At 43.2% G+C, this 21,232-nt stretch overlaps 1 gene segment (V, D, J or C); it reads left to right on the forward strand.

Annotated features, from left to right (window-relative positions):
- The window catches only part of LOC141148574 (Ig heavy chain C region, secreted form-like), a 366,575-nt gene that overhangs the window by 329,595 nt on the left and 15,748 nt on the right, over nucleotides 1–21,232 (forward strand). Inside the window, 1 exon segment of the C gene segment in view lies at nucleotides 19,017–19,343. Within this exon segment, the coding sequence occupies nucleotides 19,017–19,343 (327 nt within the window).

Raw genomic sequence — 21,232 nt, forward strand, 5'->3', positions numbered from 1 at the left:
AGATGATTTTTTTGGGGTGCAGGATGTGTAGGAAGGATCTGCCACGAGCGGAGCTAAGGACACGCACGTCTGCTCACATCGCTGTCCAGGCCACGCCCCACCCGCAAGCAGTTTTAAATGAGATTTTTTCCTATAAAAATGACATTTTGTGCAGGGACTGTTCTAAACACGGGAAACACGCGCCACTTTACAGGCATACTATAGACACACCCCAGGTATGATATTTAAAGGAATATTTAACTTTTTTTTTTTTTTACTTTAAGCAACATTAAAATCACTGCTCCCGAAAAAAACTGCTGTTTTTAAAAGTTTTTTTTGCATTCATACATGTCCCCTGGGGCAGGACCCGGGTCCCCAAACCCTTTTTAGGACAATACCATGCAAATTAGCCTTTAAAATGAGCACTTTTGATTTCGAACGTTCGAGTCCCATAGACGTCAATGGGGTTCTAACGTTCGTGCGAATTTTCGGTCCGTTCGCAGGTTCTGGTGCGAACCGAACCAGGGGGGTGTTCGAGTCATCCCTATGTGTCACTACGCTGATCACTGCTCCCGATGACAGGGAGCAGAGATCAGTGACACTTTTCACTAGGCAGAACGGGGAGATGCTGTTTACATCAGCATCCCCCCGTTCGTCCTCTCCGTGAGGCGATCACAGGTATCCCCGCGGCGATCGAGTCCGCGGGACCCATGACCCAACTCACGGAACTCCTGGCCGGCGTGTGCGCCACCGGCGGCATGCATGCAATGGCACGGCAGGGATTTCAAATGGACGTACCTGTAAGTCCATTTGCCCAGCCGTGCCATTCTGCCGACGTACATCAGCGTGCACCGGTCGGGAAGTGGTTAAATCATAATGGTAACAGAAACTACCCAAATGACCCTGATCAAAAGTTTACATACCCCAGTTCTTAATACCCTGTATTTCCCCCGTTAACATCAATGGCAGCTTGAAGTCTTTTGTGGTATTTGTGGAAGAGGCTCTTTATCTTCTCATATGGTAAAGCTGCCCATTCCTCTTGGCAAAAAGCCTCCAGTTCCTGAAAATTCTTGGGCTGTCTTGCATGAACTGCACGTTTGAGATCTCCCCAGAGTGGCTCAATGATATTGAGGTCAGGAGACTGAGATGACCACTCCACATCAGCGATCCACCTCCGTGTATCACAGTAGGAATGGTGTACCTTTCATCATAGGCCTTGTTTACTCCTCTCCAAATGTAACGTTTATGGTTGTGGCCAAAAAGCTCAATTTTGGTCTCATCACTCCAAATGACTTTGTGCCAGAAGGTTTGAGGCTTGTCTCTGTGCTTTTTGGCGATACTTTGTGGCATTTGTGTAGTAATGGCTTTCTTCTGGTGACTCGACCATGCAGACCATCTTTCTTCAAGTGCCTCCTTATTGTGCATCTTGAAACAGCCACACCACCAAAGAGTCCTGTATTTCGCCTGAAGTTATTTGTAGGTTTTTATTTGCATCCCAAACAATTTTCCTGGCAGTTCTGGCTGAAATTTTAGTTGGTCTACCTGACCGTGGTTTGAGTTCAACAAAACCCCTAATTTTCCATTTCTTGATTAGAGTTTGAACACTGCTGATTGACATTCTCAATTCCTTGGATATCTTTTTATATCCCTTTCCTGTTTTATACTACCCTTTCCTGCAGATCCTTTGACAATTCTATTGCTTTCCCCATGACTCAGAATTCAGAAACATTAGTGCAGCACTAGATGAAAGATGCAAGGGTCTGTCAGGAGTCCAGAAACTCATTGAGTCACACTGGTGCAACACGACAACCGTCCTACTTTGGATCCAACTTTGCCCTGCGACAAAGTCGGACGCATGCCGGCTTCATGTCGCAGGGCAAAGTCGGATCCAAAGTAGGATGGCTGTCGTGTCGCACCAGTGTGAACCCAGCCTTATACACACACACTAATTAAAAGCAACTGGATCACAGGTGAGGATGGTTATCTTTAATAGTCAGCTTGTGTGCATGTTATCAAGACAAAATCACCAGGGTATGTAAACTTTTGATTAGGGTCATTTAGCAAGTTTCTGTTGTCATTATGATTTAAAAAGGGTAAACACAGTTGATTGATAATAAATGGCTTCAGCCAAACACTAACCATGAGTGAAAATGTTTTTGTGTTATCATTCATATTCTCTGAAAAATGGTCAAGCAATCCTAAATTCTGCCAGGATATGTAAACTTATGAGCACAACTGTATATGTATGTATGTATGTATGTGTATATATATATATATATATATATATATATATATATATATATATATATATATATATATATATATATATATATATATATATATACACTTAGTTATATTGGGGCAGTCTGGATCATTAACCAGCCGTCTTTCTAACCACCTCTCTCACCACCAGCATATAAACCTGTCCCACAACAGCGTTTAACATTCCCCCTTCAGGGGCCCAGAAAGAGTCAGAGGAGCCCAGCAGTGTCTCAGTAGCTGATCAGCACACAGCTCTTTCCCACAAATGTGACCTGCTCCACACAATTCCTCATGGACAACTGCTGGTTGCTTCCTTCCATTTTCAGCCTCTCTCGCAGGTACAGCAGGTTAACCCTTTCAGGTCCAGAGAACCCATAGTCCTTGTTGAAGGCTCCTTCACGCCCAAGAGTTCTCAAAGCCTCTGAATTCCAGGACCTATTTGAGAACTTAACAATCCTGGGAAAACTGCAAATCAGTTTTCCCTCTTTAGTTGATTGCCCCCAGAACCCTTTTTCAAAGTGCTTTGAGCACTTGGCAAAGAACGCATGCATGAGAAACCGGTAGTCATGGCAACAGAGACGCCCTGCTCCACGTTGGCTGCGACTGGTTCCTTCTCTGATACCTCAGTTCCGGCTTGCCTTCAGTGACGTCCCCCTCTCTCGCCGCTCACCACTGAGTTTCTCCTCTGGACACAGTCAGCTTCTTGGCTCTATTTACATCGCCAGTGTTAATGACACCATCTTCTCATGCCAGCAGGTCTGGCTCTACACACTACACACTGCAGCTGGCGTGTCCTTGTGGCTTTCCCTTGTTTGGTTGTCCCGGTCGGTCCTAATGATCCATCAGTGCCTGAGCCAGCCTTACAGCCTTGTGGTAACGTTGTCATTCAGATTTGCACTGTTTTAATCTTTGGAATAAATTGCCAGCAACTTTTTTGAGTATACATGTGGTTCATTGCAGCCATTACCGATCTATTTCAGCTCAATTCCTGAGCACGGTAAACCCTGTTTGTCTTCCCAGAAGAGTTGAAGCTGTTATAGCAGCAAAGGGTGGGCCAACTTAATATTGAACCCTACAAACTAAGACTGGAATGCCATTAAAGTTCATGTGCATGTAAAGGCAGGTTTCCCAAAACTTTTGACAATATAGTGTATACAATGCCTTGAAAAAGTATTTATACCCCTTGAAATTTTCCACATTTTGTCATGCTACAACGAAAAACATAAATGTATTTTATTGGAATTTTATGTGATAGACCAACACAAAGTGGCACATAATAGCGAAATGGAAGGAAAATGATACTGTAAATGGTTTTCAATTTTTTTTACAAATATGTGAAAAGTGTAAAAGTGTGGTGTGCATTTGTATTCAGCCCCTTTTACTCTGATACCCCTAACTAAAATCTAGTGGAACCCCTTGGAGTGGCTTCCGAGTTTGCGGCTCTGGTGCTGGGAGTGGCCTTAGTCGCGATAACGTCTCTCCCACGCATGCGCGCGGGAGTCTAATTTCCAGCAAGGTGTCTCTGGCAACATCCACCTGGCCTTCAGAGTCAATGTGCCGGTGACGTCAGCGGCTGCATGCAAGGGGAATTTCTGCTAAACTGTGCACGTTTAGGAGTTATTCATTTTACCTACAGGTAAGCCATATTATAGGCTTACCAGTAGGTAAAACGCACAAAGCGGGGTATACAACCAGTTTAATGAACAAACAGCATCATGAAGGCCAAGGAACACACCAGACAGGTCAGGGAAAAAGTTGTGGAGAAGTTTAAAGCAGGGTTAGGTTATAAAAGATTTCCCAAGCTTTGTACATCTCACGGAACACTGTTCAATCCATCATCCGAAAATGGAAAGAGTATGGCACAACTGCAAACCTACCAAGACATGGCCGTCCACCTAAACTGACCAGCCGGGCAAGGAGAGCATTAATCAGAGAAGCAGCCAAGAGGCCCAAGGTAACTCTGGAGGGACTGCAGAGATCCACAGCTCAGGTGGGAGAATCTGTCCACAGGACAACTATTGGTTGTGCTCTCCACAAATCTGGCCTTTATGGAAGAGTGGCAAGAAGAAAGCCATTGTTGAAAGAAAGCCATAAGAAGTCCCATTTGCAGTTTGCAAGAAGCAATGTGGGGGACACAGCAAACATGTGGAAGAAGGTGCTCTGGTCAGATGAGACCAAAATTGAACTTTTTGGCCTAAAAATAAAACGCTATGTGTGGCAGAAAACTAACTGCACACCCTGAACACACCATTCTCACCATGAAACATGGTGGTGGCAGCATCCTGTTGTGGGGTAGACGTGTGCAATTCATTTAGTTCCGAATGAATTTTTAACAAATTTTGCCAAATTTGTTAATTCAGAAATATCCGAATGAAGGAAAACCCGTTTAACCTCTTGCCGCCTGCGTAACGACTATTTATGTAATTTACTTTGACCGGTGACATCTGAATGATGCCTGCAGCTACAGGCATCATTCAGATATTTTCTTTTAGCGCCGCCGATTCTGTGCACCGTAAGAACGATCATAGTGACTGTTCAGCCGCTTGATCATTCTTACAGGCGGGGGGAGGGGACATCCCTCCCTCCTGCCTCCCTCTGGTGTTTCTACCGACTTACCTCTGCGATCGGTGAGTAGGAGAAGGGAACTGCTGGCGCCGGATGCTGACCATAGAGATTTCCGGTGAAGCAGATAGTCTCCGGAGTCTCTATGATCGTTTGGAGGCCGGGAGCGATGTTATGACGTCACGCCAGGCCCCTGCATTGGAAAAAATGGTTCTAGAAAGTAGAGATCTTTTTTTTTTTCTTATTACAGTCTTCCCAGCCTAGAGGTGAGATGTGGGGACTTATTGACCCCATATCTCACTGTAAAGAGGACCTGCCATGCACTATTCCTATTATAGTGTTAACCACTTCAGCCCCGGACCATTATGCTGCCTAAGGACAAGAGGACTTTTTCCAATTTGGCACTGCGTCGCTTTAACTGCTAATTGCGCGGTCATGCAATGCTGTACACAAACGAATTTTGCGTTCTTTTCTTCCCACAAATAGAGCTTTCTTTTGATGGTATTTGATCACCTTTGCCGTTTTTATTTTTTGCACTATGAACGGAAAAAGACCGAAAATTTTGAAAAAAATGATATTTTCTACTGTTTGTTATAAAAAAAATCAAAAACTCAATTTTAGTCATACATTTAGGCCAAAATGTATTCGGCCACATGTCTTTGGTAAAAAAAAGTCAATAAGCGTATATTTATTGGTTTGCGCAAAAGTTATAGCGTCTACAAACTAGGGTACATTTTCTGGAATTTATACAGCTTTTAGTTTATGACTGAGGAAATAAAATGTAGCGCATAAAATGTGCAAAAAAAATTTTACAGTCAAGAAAAATGGCTGGAAAACAAATGTCCGTAAGTGATATACACGTTAGTGATGAAACTTATAAGTCTCTAAATAAAGGTAAATAAAGTCCAGTGAGTAAATAGAACAGCAAATAAGCATGGGATATCCCCCTGGGAATGGTATGTGGATGTAAAACGACAAATGTTCCAACACAGGTATATCATCGGATCATCCCAAAGCTGTATCTCACAACTGCATGTACCTTGGTGAAGATGGTGTGTAAGAAACTCTTACCAGATATAGTGGACTCCCTTGTCAGCGACAGGGAGTCATTCGGGCGGGTTGCCTCTCGGGGCCTGAAACACGGACATCACAGCTCTGCGAACCTTCTGGGTCAAGCTCTGTGTGGATCTCCCGGGGCCGCCAGGTGGGTCCTCCCAAAGGATGGCCGAGGTGCGAATCAGAGGGAATGATGCCTCACGTGAAAAGTTGAGGTGAAGACAGGTTTGATCTCTCAGTTGGTATGTGGAGAAAAAATAAACAGGCTCCACATAGCGTAGATGAGCAAAGTGGGATTTTTATTGCTAAAAAAGCCAGGCAATAATAAAATGTGATCACAGGGTATAAAAACAAAGTTGGGCAACAAGAAGGATGCTGAAAGCGTCCGACGCGTTTCGATCGATGGATCGTCTACTGGGGCATACAGCATCCCCTCCAAGTTGCCTTATATTTATGAGAAAACATTCAAAGAAGCAAATTGTATGTGTTGTCAAACAGCCTTCCCCATTGGATGAGTGGGGTCACCTGATCGCACCTGGCTAAACCTAGCAGGTGTGTAACATCATTAGTTTGCATTGGTGGTATGTGATTAACCTATTGGGTGTCACAAAACAGACTTCATATTAAACAACAATTAAATTGTGCAACATCCGTCCATATAAACTTTTAATATTGGTAAGGAAATAAAGAGCTGAACCTTCTAGCCTAGTGCTTCCATTGCTGACACTTCTGTGTTTGTTTAAAACTGCAGAGGAGTCAGTGCCAATCAGAGACTCCATATCTGGGGACGGGCGGAGCCGACAGCCAATAGCTGCAGAGACAGGAAGTCTCGGTCGGCGCCGCCCAACCTCTAGGTGACAGACACAAGGAAATGACGTCAGGGCGCAAGGCACGCCCGACGTCCGTCCCCTGTCACATGACACTATTCTCTGATAGTCCGAGAGAAGGAGGGAGGAGGGATGTACGTAGGACCGGACGTTCCCGACGCCGGTTCATACGTTCCTCCCCCGTGTCCCCGGAAGTGACATTCGATACAGGCGATGACCAGAAATCCCACCTGAATGGTGGGAAACTGGTAATCATTGCCTGAGGGGTAAAAATTAAATAACACCATCTGAAATAGGACAGTGCATATAGGAGGGAGCCGAGCCGTGAAGAGAATAGCCTCCAAACAGAACAGTGCACAGCTCCCTCTCGAAAATTAAAACTTAAGGGACCACAAAGACACAATTAAGTAAATAAAAATATCATATCTATGATGGCAAAAGACCCCAAGATAAAAATAAGAACATTTCTGGTCAGAACAATACGTGATGGAGTGAATTAGAAAAATAAAAAATGTTTCCAAAAATATACAGTAAAGTAGATATAAGACAATTGCAGCTACCCGGCATGCAATGTGAACACCATTTGTTTTCCAGCCATTTTTCTTGACTGTAAAATTTTTTTTGCACATTTTATGCGCTACATTTTATTTCCTCACACGTTTTTATGGTTTTTGTCACCCTGTATGTAGCTGCTCTGCACCATTTTTTGTATTTAGCGCAGTGTATACTTTTTTCATCTTTGCATTTAGTTTATGACTGCCTATGTCATTTCTTGAGGTGCTAAAATGGCAGGGCAGTACAAACCCCCCCCCCCCAAATGAACCCAATTTTGAAAGTAGACACCCCAAGGAAATTGCTGAGAGGCATATTGAGCCCATTGAATATTTTTTTTGTCCCAAATGATTGAATAATGACAAAAAAAAAAAATATTTACAAAAAGTTGTCACTAAATGATATATTGCTCACACAGGCCATGGGTCTATGTGGAATTGCACCCCAAAATACATTCAGCTGCTTCTCCTGAGTACGGGGATACCACATGTGTGGGACTTTTTGGGAGCCTAGCCGCGTACGGGGCCCCGAAAACCAATCACCGCCTTCAGGATTTCTAAGGGCGTAAATTTTTGATTTCACTCCTCACTACCCATCACAGTTTTGAAGGCCATAAAATGCCCAGATGGCACAAAACCCCCCCAAATGACCCCATTTTGGAAAGTAGACACCCCAAGCTATTTGCTGAGAGGCATGTTGAGTCCATGGAATATTTTATATTTCGATACAAGTTGCGGGAAAGTGAAAATTTTTTTTTTTTTGCACAAAGTTGTCACTAAATGATATATTGCTCACACAGGCCATGGGCATATGTGGAATTGCACCCCAAAATACATTTAGCTGCTTCTCCTGAGTATGGGGATACCACATGTGTGGGACTTTTTGGGAGCCTAGCCACGTACGGGGCCCCGAAACCAATCACCGCCTTCAGGATTTCTAAGGGTGTAAATTTTTGATTTCACTCTTCACTGCCTATCACAGTTTCGGAGGTCATGGAATGCCCAGGTGGCACAAAACCTCCCCAAATTACCCTATTTTGGAAAGTAGACACCCCAAGCTATTTGCTGAGAGGCATGGTGAGTATTTTGCAGCTCTCATTTGTTTTTGAAAATAAAGAAAGACAAGAAAAAAAATTTTTTTTTTCTTTTTTCAATTTTTAAAACTTTGTGACAAAAAGTGAGGTTTGCAAAATACTCACCATACCTCTCAGCAAATAGCTTGGGGTGTCTACTTTCCAAAATAGGGTCATTTGGGGGGGGGGTTTGTGCCACCTGGGCATTCCATTGCCTCCGAAACTATGATAGGCAGTGAAGAGTGAAATCAAAAATTTACACCCTTAGAAAGCCTGAAGGAGGTGCTTGGTTTTCGGGGTCCTGTACGCGGCTAGGCTCCCAAAAAGTCTCACACATTTGGTATCCCCGTACTCAGGAGAAGCAACAGAATGTATTTTGGGGTGTAATTTCACATATTCCCATGGCATGTTTGAGCAATATATCATTTAGTGACAACTTTGTGCAAAAAAAAAAAAAAAAAAAATTTGTCTCTTCCCGCAACTTGTGTCACAATATAAAATATTCCATGGACTCGACATGACTCTCAGCAAATAGCTTGGGGTGTCTACTTTCCAAAATGGGGTCATTTGGGGGGGGTTTGAACTGTCCTGGCATTTTATGCACAACATGTAGAAGCTTATGTCACACATCACCCACTCTTCTAACCACTTGAAGACAAAGCCCTTTCTGACACTTTTTGTTTACATGAAAAAATTTTTTTTTTTTTGCAAGAAAATTACTTTGAACCCCCAAACATTATATATTTTTTTAAAGCAAATGCCCTACAGATTAAAATGGTGGGTGTTTCATGTTTTTTTTCACACAGTATTTGCGCAGTGATTTTTAAAACGCATTTTTGGGGGAAAAAAACACACTTTTTTAAATTTTAATGCACTAAAACATACTATATTGCCCAAATGTTTGATAAAATAAAAAAGATGATCTTAGGCCGAGTACATGGATACCAAACATGACATGCTTTAAAATTGCGCACAAATGCGCAGTGGCGACAAACTAAATACATTTTTAAAAGCCTTTAAAAGCCTTTACAGGTTACCACTTTGCATTTACAGAGGAGGTCTACTGCTAAAATTACTGCCCTCGATCTGACGTTCGCGGTGACACCTCACATGCATGGTCCAATTGCTGTTTACATTTGACGCCAGACCGACGCTTTAGTTCGACTTTGCGCGAGAGCAGGGGGGGCAGGGGTGCTTTTTTTTTTTTTTCCTTTATTTTTTTTTTTGCTTTTTTATCTTATTTTTTAACTGTTCCTTTCATTTATTTATTTTTTTTAATCATTTTTATTGTTATCTCAGGGAATGTAAATATCCCCTATGATAGCAATAGGTAGTGACAGGTACTCTTTTTTGAAAAAATTGGGGTCTATTAGACCCTAGATCTCTCCTCTGCCCTCAAAGCATCTGACCACACCAAGATCGGTGTGATAAAATGCTTTCCCAATTTCCCAATGGCGCTGTATACATCCGGCGAAATCTAAGTCATAAAATGCTCGTAGCTTCCGGTTTCTTAGGCCATAGAGATGTTTGGAGCCACTCTGGTCTCTGATCAGCTCTATGGTCAGCTGGCTAAATCACCAGCTGCATTCTCAGGTTCCCTGTTGAGACAGGAGAGCCATAGAAAAACACTGAAGACGGTGGGGGGGGGAGCATTCCCTCCCACTGCTTGTAAAAGCAGTCTAGAGGCTAATTAGCCGCTAGGGTTGCTTTTACATGAAAGCCCACCGCTGGCTGAAAAGAATGATACCAAGATGATACCTAAACCTGCAGGCATCATTCTGGTATAACCACTCAAAGTCGTGAATGGCGTACCTGAAGACAAAAAAATGGTTAACAATAAAACACAGTAAACGGTAAAGTATAAAAAATTGCATACCTGAAAAGCAAACGTGATAAAACATAATAACAATAAAACATTGCAGAATAGAATACAGTAAAAAAGAGCAGAACAATAGAGAGAATAGAGAGAGAGAGAACAATAAAACGACAACTATTTATTATATATATATATATATATTTTTTTTTTTTTTACACTTTTTTTTGTAACTAACTTTTATAACTGTAACCGGTTCCAGGTTCGGGTCTCTCAAAATGCGATGGCATCTTCGGAGACCCTGTGAAAGTGTGCCTTGTCTGTGCAATGCTGTACCCTACGCTAATACTCAACTAGTGTATGGTAGCGTTCAAAACATTCACCAATGCAAAGACCAGGATTGTCAGGACAGGAGGGACAATAATAGTGGGTGTCACGCCTATATCCGCGCTTGCTGCAGACACAACATCTTTTTTGGGGGGGTTCGCTGGGTAGGGGTACTCGGGAGGACATAAAGAAAATGCCTCTCATGTAGCCGACTGCATTTGGTTGGGGATGTGAATGGGGGAAGTACGGGCGCTGCAGAAGTGGTGGGTTCCCAATTAGGATTGGCGAATGTAGCAGGAAGGGCATTATGGGCACGACGGGCCTGTGTTTGTCTTCTTCTTGGTGGCAGCGGGACACTACTTGTGCTTGCCACCTCACCAGCTTGAACTGCACTTATGGGACTTGCCACGTCACCAAGTGTTACTGCAGTGCTGGTTTGACTACGACCGGGGTGTACTAGGCCGCTGGTGCTTGCCAGTTCACCAAAAAGCTACCAAAAAAACTGTTAGCGATCGCAGGGATCAGGCCTGACTCTGTGAACGCTGCAGTTATGCGTTTAGTGTTTTGTAAGTGACAGTGATCGATTGATACTGCACTTGGGTTGGCTGGGCCGGGCGGAGGGGCAAAACGCAGGTGCTAACAGGTATCTGGGCTGATCCCGCTAACACTACGTGTTTGGGAACCCTAAACTGCTGGGGACGCTAGTATAGATCTGATCGGATCAGATATTGATCCGTTCAGATACTATACCACTAAGAGAGGCGTATGCTGCGTGTGTGGGCGTTAGCGGTACTGGCGCTAATCTGACGCTGCCTGGGGCGACGCATATCACCGTCGGGCGATCAGGGGGCTAAACCTTTATTCGGTAATAAACGGCGGGTGCCCTGACACTATAAAAAATAAACGAACTAACCAGCGTCACCCGTAACGGTTATATGGTGATCAGTGGTGAAATGGTTAACTAGGGGGCAATCAGGGGGTTAAAACATTTATTAGGTAGTATATGGGGTCCCTGTCACTATAAAACGCTGACGGCGAACCTAAATATTTACTTCCCTAACTAGCGTCACCAGTGACACTAATACAGCGATCAGAAAAATGATCGCTTAGCGACACTGGTGATGGGGGGGTGATCAAGGGGTTAAAACTTTATTAGGGGGGTTAGGGGGGTACCCTAGACCTAAAGGGGGCTAACCCTAACTGCCCTACCACACCAACTGTCACAAACTGACACCAATGCAGTATTCAGAAAAAAAAACTGCTTGGTGTCAGTGTGACGGGGGGAGGGGTGATTGGGGGGTGATCGGGGGGGATTGGGGGGGTAAAGGGGGGTGTAATGTGTGCCTGGCATGTTCTACTGTGTGTGTGTGTTGGTGCACTCACATTACAGTCTTCTCTCCTCGGCGCCGGAACGGAAAATACCGAGCCGAGGAGAGATGACATCATTTGCTTTGCTGCTGTTTAGCATACAGCAGCAGAGGAATGATTCTCATTGGCTGGGAGCGATCGCGAGGGGGAGGCCACGAACGGATGGTCTCCCCCTCATCTCTGATCGCTCCCAGACCAAAGACGACCGCCTCGGGCACCGGGGGGGGGGTCCGATCGGACCCCCCGCCCGCGGGAATGCAATCACGTACCAGGTACGTGATTTTGCCTGCCCGTGCCATTCTGCTGACGTACATCAGCGTGAGGCGGTCGTCAAGTGGTTAAACTAGAAAAATAGATGTAAAATTAACAATAAAAATTAAATAAAATTTAAAGCGCCCCTGTCCTCGTGTGCTTGCGCGCAGAAGCAACTGCCTACGTAAGTCCCGCCCACATATGAAAACGGCGTTTAACCACTTCCCGCCCAAAGACGTCATATGACGTCTTTGACTTCCAGTAGGAGTATCTGAATGATGCCTGCAGCTACAGGCATCATTCAAATATTCTTGTTTTCAGCCAGCGATTCTGTGCACCATAAGAATGATCATAGCGGCAGTTCCACCGGTTGATCATTCTTACAGGCGACAGGAGGGGACAGTGCTTCTCTGGGCTCTCCCGTGCCATCGAGGACCCAGAGAAAAAATCGCCTGCTGCCGGATGATGACCATAGAGATGACTGGTGACCAGATGGTCACCAGTCATCTCTATGACCATCAGAGGACCGGGCGCGACGTTGAGATCATGGGTTTTTTTCCGATCTCATGCTTTCCAGCCTGGAGGAGAGATGTGGGGTCTTATTGACCCCGCATCTCTCCATAAAGAGGACCTGTCACAAACGATTCCTATTACAAGGGATGTTTACATTCCTTTTAATAGGAATAAAAGTGATAAAAAAAAAATATAAAAGAAAGTGTAAAAATAAAAAAAATAAAGTAAAATTAAAAAATAAAATAAAAAATTATTTTAAATGCCCCAGTCCCTGGTAGCTCGCACTCAGAAGCGAACGCACACGTAAGTTCCACCCACATATGTAAACGCTGTTCAAACCACACATGTGAGGTATCGCAGCGTGCGTTAGAGCGCGAGCAACAATTCTAGTACTAGACCTCCTCTGTAACTCTAAACATGTAAACTGTAAAAAAATTTAAAGCGTCGCCTATGGAGATTTTTAAGTGCCGAAGTTTGGCGTCATTCCATGAGCGTGCGCAATTTTAAAGCGTGACATGTTAGTTATCTATTTACTCGGAGTAACATCATCTTTCACATTATATAATGTGAGATAAAAAGTTGCAATGATCGCCATTTTATTCCCTAGGGTGTCTGCTAAAAAAATATATATATAATGTTTGGGGGTTCTATGTAATTTTCTAGAAAAAAAAATTATGATTTTTACATGTAGGAGAGAAATATCAGAATTGGCCTGGTAGGCAAGTGGTTAACAAATTTTTCCGAATATTCAGAAATTAGACTGTTCGTAAATCTGAAAATCTGAAAATAAGAATGAAAATTCAAAAGAATGAAAATTTGAAAAAACGAAAATTAGAAAATCTGAAATAATGAACTAATAACAACTATTACTAAACTATTAAAGTGGATGTAAACCCCCCAAAAATGTTTTAATTAAGGCTTATACCTTGTAGAGTATAGGATATCATGTAATCTGTGCCCAGTCTTGCCACGAAGATTTATTCCAGCTCTGAGCAATCCTCTTATCTTTTTTCAGTAAGATAAAAATGGACACACAGATAAATAGGTGTCCGTTCCTCCCCCTTGCTGTGACTGAAAGGTGATTTCCTTATCTCATGCACTAGCATGAGAGAGACATTCTTTGTACTTCACATCCCCGCTCCTTTCTTCTCCAGTTTTCCCAGGATTGGATGCTCCACACCTCAGCATGATTAGGCAAGCTGAAGTCATGTGGTGACTTTCCTGGGTTTTGATTGGATGTTAGTGATCATGGGGCATAATCCACGAGACCAGCAGAAGTGTAGTGTAAGAAATATCGATGCCTGGCCAAGGGGATTGTAGAGGTGGGCGGGGAGTCTACTGACATCACAACTCCACCCACCGAACTCCGGACAACAGACCCACCCACAGAATCTGGAGTATTGTGAGACTCCAAACAGCTACATGGGGGATATTTGACATGTAAGGATACATGCAGGAGGCATGTATATCCTTATAAATAAGCACTATGGAAGTAATTTAAAAATGATGAGTGGGTTTACATCCATCTTAAATTATAGGTATTGGAATTTTCTTTGAAATTTGGCTGTTAGTGAACGTAACAAATTTATCTGAAGTTACAAAGTATCCGAAATAACAAATGCTGCATCTACACAAATGGAATGTAAAAATTTACTTTTTATTATTATTATTTATTATCAATTTGTTCCGTTTCATATGTTTAGATGCGGTATTCGTTATTTCAGATAATTCTTAACTTTGGATACATTCGTATTAGTTACGTTCGCTAACAGCCAAATTTGAAAGGAAATTCCAATACCTATAATTTAATAGATAGTAATAGTTAATTAGTTATTTAAAATTTTCAGATTTTCTCTCTTATTTTTGTTTTTTTTTGGATTTTGGAATTTCTGTATTCTCGAATTTCAGAATTTTCGAATCTCCGAATTATTGAATTCCGAATTTTCAAATTTACGAATTCCGAATTTACGAAAAAACAAAAAATGAATGAAACGAAAACTTGTGATGCTTTTCTTCAGCAGGCACAGGGAAGCTGGTCAGAGTTGATAGGAAGATGGATGGAGCCAAATACAGGGCAATCCTAGAAGAAAACCTGTTATGCCCCGTACACACAGTCGGACATTGATTGGACATTCCGACAACAAAATCCATGGATTTTTTCCGACGGATGTTGGCTCAAACTTGTCTTGCATACACACGGTCACACAAAGTTGTCGGAAAATCCGATCATTCTGAACACGGTGACATAAAACACGTACGTCGGGACTAGGGATGAGCTTCGAGTTCGAGTCGAACTCATGTTCTACTCGAACATTGGCTGTTCGCAAGTTCGCCGAACAGCGAACAATTTGGGGTGTTCGCGGCAAATTCGAATGCCGCGGAACACCCTTTAAAAGTCTATGGGAGAAATCAAAAGTGCTCATTTTAAAGGCTTATATGCAAGTTATTGTCATAAAAAGTGTTTGGGGACCTGGGTCCTGCCCCAGGGGACATGGATCAATGCAAAAAAAAGTTTTAAAAACGGACGTTTTTTCAGGAGCAGTGATTTTATTAATGCTTAAAGTCAAACAATAAAAGTGTAATATCCCTTTAAATTTCGTACCTGGGGGGTGTCTATAGTATGTCTGTAAAGGGGCGCATGTTTCCTGTGTTTAGAACAGTCTGACAGCAAAATGACATTTTGAAGAAAAAAACACATTTAAAACTACCCGCGGCTATTGCATTGCCGACAATACACATAGAAGTTCATTGATAAAAACGGCATGGGAATTCCCCACAGGGCAACCCCGAACCAAAAAAAAAAAAAAATGATATGGGGGTCCCCCTAAATTCCATACAAGGCCCTTCAGGTCTGGTATGGATATTAAGGGGAACCCCAGCCAAAATTAAAAAAAAAAATTGACGTGGGGTTCCCCCTAAATTCCATACCAGACCCTTCAGGTCTGGTATGGATTTTAAGGGGAACCCCGCGCCAAAAAAAAAAAAAAAAAAAAACGGCGTGGGGTCCCCCCAAAAATCCATACCAGACCCTTATCCGAGCACGCAACCTGGCAGGGGGGGGGCCGAGAGTGCGGCGTCTTCTATCTTCTTCTCCTCGGGCCGCTCCGCACCCATGGCATGAGGGGGGAGGCTCCCGCTCTTCTCTTCATCTTCTTCATCTTCTTCTTCTTCTTCATCTCTTCTTCCTTCTTCTCTTCTTCATTTCTTCTCCGGGCCGCTCCGCAGCCATGCTGGCATGGTGGGAGGCTCCCGCTGTGTGACGGCGTCTCTTCGTCTGACGGTTCTTAAATAACGGGGGGCGGGGCCATCCGGTGACCCCGCCCCCCTCTGACGCACGGTGACTTGACGGGACTTCCCTGTGACGTCACGGGGAATGCCACAGGGAAGTCCCGTCATGTCCCGTGCGTCAGAGGGGGGCGGGGTCACCGGGTGGCCCCGCCCCCCGTTATTTAAGAACCGTCAGACGAAGAGACGCCGTCACACAGCGGGAGCCTCCCACCATGCCAGCATGGCTGCGGAGCGGCCCGGAGAAGAAATGAAGAAGAGAAGAAGGAAGAAGAAGAAGATGAAGAAGAAGATGAAGAAGAGAAGAAGATGAAGAGAAGAGTGGGAGCCTCCCCCCCATGCCATGGGTGCGGAGCGGCCCGAGGAGAAGAAGATAGAAGACGCCGCGGAGGAGATGCTGGACAAGAACGCCGGAGGAAGAACCAAAAGAGCCAGAAGAACCAGAAGAAGATGAAGGAAGAAAGAAGAAGCATTTAAATAAAGGAATTGTCAAAAACTGTCTCTTGTCATTTTTAACATTTTTGACAGTTTTTTAGTGAAATGGTAGGGGTAAGTACCATTTCACACAGGGGGGGGGCCGGGATCTGGGGGTCCCCTTGTTAAAGGGGGCTTCCAGATTCCGATAAGCCCCCCGCCCGCAGACCCCCACAACCACCGGCCAGGGTTGTGGGGATGAGGCCCTTGTCTTCATCAACATGGGGACAAGGTGTTTTGGGGGGCTACCCCAAAGCACCCTCCCAATGTTGAGGGCATGTGGCCTGGTACGGTTCAGGAGGGGGGGGGGGGGCGCACTCTCGTCCCCCCCTCTTTTCCTGCGGCCTGCCAGGTTGCGTGCTCGGATAAGGGTCTGGTATGGATTTTTGGGGGGACCCCACGCCGTTTTTTTTTTTTTTTTTTGGCGCGGGGTTCCCCTTAAAATCCATACCAGACCTGAAGGGTCTGGTATGGAATTTAGGGGGAACCCCACGTCAATTTTTTTTTTAAATTTTGGCTGGGGTTCCCCTTAATATCCATACAAGACCTGAAGGGCCTTGTATGGAATTTAGGGGGACTCCCACATCATTTTTTTTTTTTAATTTTGGTTCAGGGTTGCCCTGTGGGGAATTCCCATGCCGTTTTTATCAATGAACTTCTATGTGTATTGTCGGCAATGCAATAGCCGCGGTAGTTTTAAATGTGTTTTTTCCTTCAAAATGTCATTTTGCTGTCAGACTGTTCTAAACACGGGAAACATGCGCCCCTTTACAGGCATACTATAGACACCCCCCAGGTATGAAATTTAAAGGGATATTACACTTTTATTGTTTGACTTTAAGCATTATTAAAATCACTGCTCCTGAAAAAACGGCCATTTTTAAAACTTTTTTTTGCATTGATTCATGTCCCCTGGGGCAGGACCCAGGTCCCCAAACACTTTTAATGACAATAACTTGCATATTAGCCTTTAAAATTAGCACTTTTGATTATTCATGTTCGTGTCCCATAGACTTTAACGGTGTTCGCGTGTTCGAACAAATTTTTTTCCTGTTCGCATGTTCTGGTGCGAACCGAACAGGGGGGTGTTCGGCTCATCCCTGGTCGGGACTATAAACGGGGCAGGAGCCAATAGCTTTCATCTCTTTATGTATTCTGAGCATGCGTGGCACTTTGTGCGTCGGATTTGTGTACACACGATTGGAATTTCTGACAACGGATTTTGTTGTCGGAAAATTTTATAGCCTGCTCTCAAACTTTGTGTGTCGGAAAATCCGATGGAAAATGTGTGATGGAGCCCACACACGGTCAGAATTTCCGACAACAAGGTCCTATCACACATTTTCCGTTGGAAAATCCGACCGTGTGTACGGGGCATTAGAGTCTGCAAAAGACTTGAGACTGGGGTGGAGGTTCACCTTCCAGCAGGACAACGACCCTAAACATACAGCCAGAGCTACAATGGAATGGTTTAGATGAAAGCATATTTATGTGTTAGAATGGCCCAGTCAAAGTCCAGACCTAAATCCAATTGAAAATCTGTGGCAAGACTTGAAAATTGCTGTTCACAGATGTTCTCCATCCAATCTGACAGAGCTTGAGATATTTTGCAAAGAATAGGCAAAGATTTCACTCTCTAGATGTGTCTGGTAGAGAAATCCCCAAAAAGACTTGCAGCTGTAATTGCAGTGAAAGGTGGTTCTACAAAGTATTGACTGAAGGGGGCACCATACAAATGCCCCCGCACTTTTCAGATATTTATTTGTAAAAAAAAATTGAAAACCAGTTATCATTTTCCTTCCACTTCACAATTATTTACAGATTTGTGTTGGTCTATCACATAAAAACCCAATAAAATACTTTTATGTTTTTGGTTGTAACATGACAAAATGTGGAAAATTTCAAGGGGTATGAATACTTTTTCAAGGCACTGTATACCAATCAGCCATAACATTATGACCACTGACAGGCGAAGTGAATAACATTCATTATCTGGTTATAATACCATCTGAAAGTGGGTGGGAAATATTAGTCAACAAGAAAACATGTTGTCCCTGAAGTTGATGTGTTGAAAGCAGAAAAAATGTGGAAAAACAAATGGAACGGCAGGTCCTTCCATATGATTGTGTGCTATTAGACCCACTTATCATTTGGGACAGATTGTCCGGTGAGTTTCGGTGCACGGAGGAGACTTTGTGGTCACCGGAGGATCACAGTGTACAGCACCGTATTATTGCAAGGAGAGTGAAGAGCACATTTGTTCACCATGTTTGGATAAAGCTGAACACTGAAAGTGGACTATTGCATGTATAATTTGCAAAGATTGGAAGGACACATTCACACATATTATTTCTATTTGTTTAGTGTTTTTCATATATAATTTAATCATTGTGGTACCTAGTGCTTTTCACTTATACATACATATTACACAAGCTTTGGGTGTAGCAGCAAGGGTATAGTATTTTTATACACAGAATTGGTAGTCTTTGGCGCAGTGATTTATAATATTTGATCTTCCAGTACATGTTTGGTTCACATTCTCACAGAAATATCTAAATCAGACACCACGGCTACAATTAATGTACTGTATACTTTGTAGCATTGTCTATAACAGACATATACTCTAAGATACATTGTGACTTACACATGTCTTTTAAATTACTTTTGTTTTCAGATCTGCCCCGTCCACAAGCCGGAGAGATCGAAATCTCCAAACTGGAAGAAGATAAAGAAGCCTCTCTGACCTGTGATATCTCCGGATATTTCCCAGGTTATACGACTGTGAGCTGGTTTAGGGAGTTGCCTGGGACAGACTTACAACCCATCATAGCACCTAATGATGATTTCCAAATCTGTACCAAGAAAAAAGATAAGATCTGGCAATCATCACTGACATTCACCCCATCACTCAGAAGAGACCAGGGGGCAGAATTCATCTGTATTGTGGAACATCCCAGCCTGGAGCTTCCCATAGAGAGAAGAACGGATCCCATAACAATAGGTACACTTTTCCGTAATAAGACTGTCAACACATAACTGTTTAGTTAGTGACTTTTTACATTGAGGTTACACCCACACCTTTATGTGTGTTATTGTGCAGTGCACTTTAATGCTCATTATAATGCAAAGGAACACATGGAACTGCTTTTTTATATTATATCCTTTCCCATTTATTTTTAGTTACTCCCCAACATGCATACAAGACTAAAGCCACACCTGTCTATAGGCACAGAGCAAAACAATGTATGTAATAAAGAAGGCATGCCTTGCCTTGCAGTGTATTGTAAAAAATGTGGCAGGTATACAATATATATGCAGTATCTCACAAACATGAGTACACCCCTCACATTTTTCTATATACTTTATTCTATCTTTTCATGTGACAACACTGAAGAAATGACACTTGTCTACAATGTAAAGTAGTGAGTGTACATCTTGTATAACAGTGTAAATTTTCTGTCCCCTCAAAATAACTCAACACACAGCCATTAATGTCTAAACCGCTGGCAACAAAGTGAGTACACCCCTAAGTGAAAATGTCCAAATTGGGCACAATTAGCCATTTTCCCTCCCCGGTGTCATGTGACTCATTAGTGTTACAAGGTCTCAGGTGTGAATGGGGAGTAGGTGTGTTAAATTTGGTGTTATCATTCTCACTCTCTCATACTGGTCACTGGAAGTTCAACATGGCACCTGAGACCTTGTAACACTAATGAGTCACATGACACCGGGGAGGGAAAATGGCTAATTGGGCCCAATTTGGACATTTTCACTTAGGGGTGTACTCACTTTTGTTGCCAGCACTGTTATACAAGGTGTACACTCACTACTTTACATTGTAGCAAAGTGTAATTTCTTCAGTGTTGTCACATGAAAAGATAGAATAAAATATTTACAAAAATGTGAGGGGTGTACTCACTTTTGTGAGATACTGTGTGTGTGTGTGTATATATATATATATATATATATATATATATATATATATATATATATATATATATATATATATATATATATATATATATATATATATATATATATATATATAGTAATATATATATATATAGTAATATTGGGGCAGTCCGGATCACTAGCCAGCCGCCTTTCTAACCACCTCTCTCACCACCAGCATAAACCTGTCCCACAACAGCGTTTAACATTCCCCCTTCCGGGGTCCAGAAAGAGTCAGAGGAGCCCAGCAGTGTCTCAGTAGCTGATCAGCACACAGCTCTTTCCCACAAATGTGTCCGGCTCCACACAATTCCTCATGGACAACTGCTGGTTGCTTCCTTCCATTTTTAGCTTCTCTCGCAGGCACAGCAGGTTAACCCTTTCAGGTCCAGAGTACCCATAGTCAGGGTTGAAGGCTCTTTCACACCCAAGAGTTCTCAAAGTCTCTGAATTCCAGGACCCATTTGAGGACTTCACAATCCTGGGAAAACTGCAAATCAGTTTTCCCTCTTTAGTGGATTGCCCCAGAACCCTGCATTGGTGAGAACCCCTGAGTACCGGTTTCGCACGCATGCATGCAAAACCAGTAGTCACGGCAACAGAGACGCCCTGTTCCATGTTGGCTGTGGATGGTTTCTTCTCTGATACCTTAGTTCTGGCTTGCCTTTAGTGACAACTCACCACTGAGTTTCTCCTTTGGACACAGTCAGCTGCTTGGCTCTATTCACATCACCAGTGTTAATGACACCATCTTCTCATACCGGCTGGTCCAGCTCTACACACTGCACACTGCAGCTGGCGTGTCCTTATGGCTTTCCATGGTCGGTGTCCCTTGTTTGGTTGTCCTAGTGATCCATCATTTTGAGTATACATGTGGTTCATTGCAGCCATTACCCATCAATTTCAGCTTAGTTCCTGAGCGCTGTAAACCCTTTTTGT

This window comes from Aquarana catesbeiana, linkage group LG06 (genome assembly GCF_042186555.1).
Source record: "Aquarana catesbeiana isolate 2022-GZ linkage group LG06, ASM4218655v1, whole genome shotgun sequence".
In the NCBI taxonomy this organism is placed as follows: Eukaryota; Metazoa; Chordata; class Amphibia; order Anura; family Ranidae; genus Aquarana; species Aquarana catesbeiana.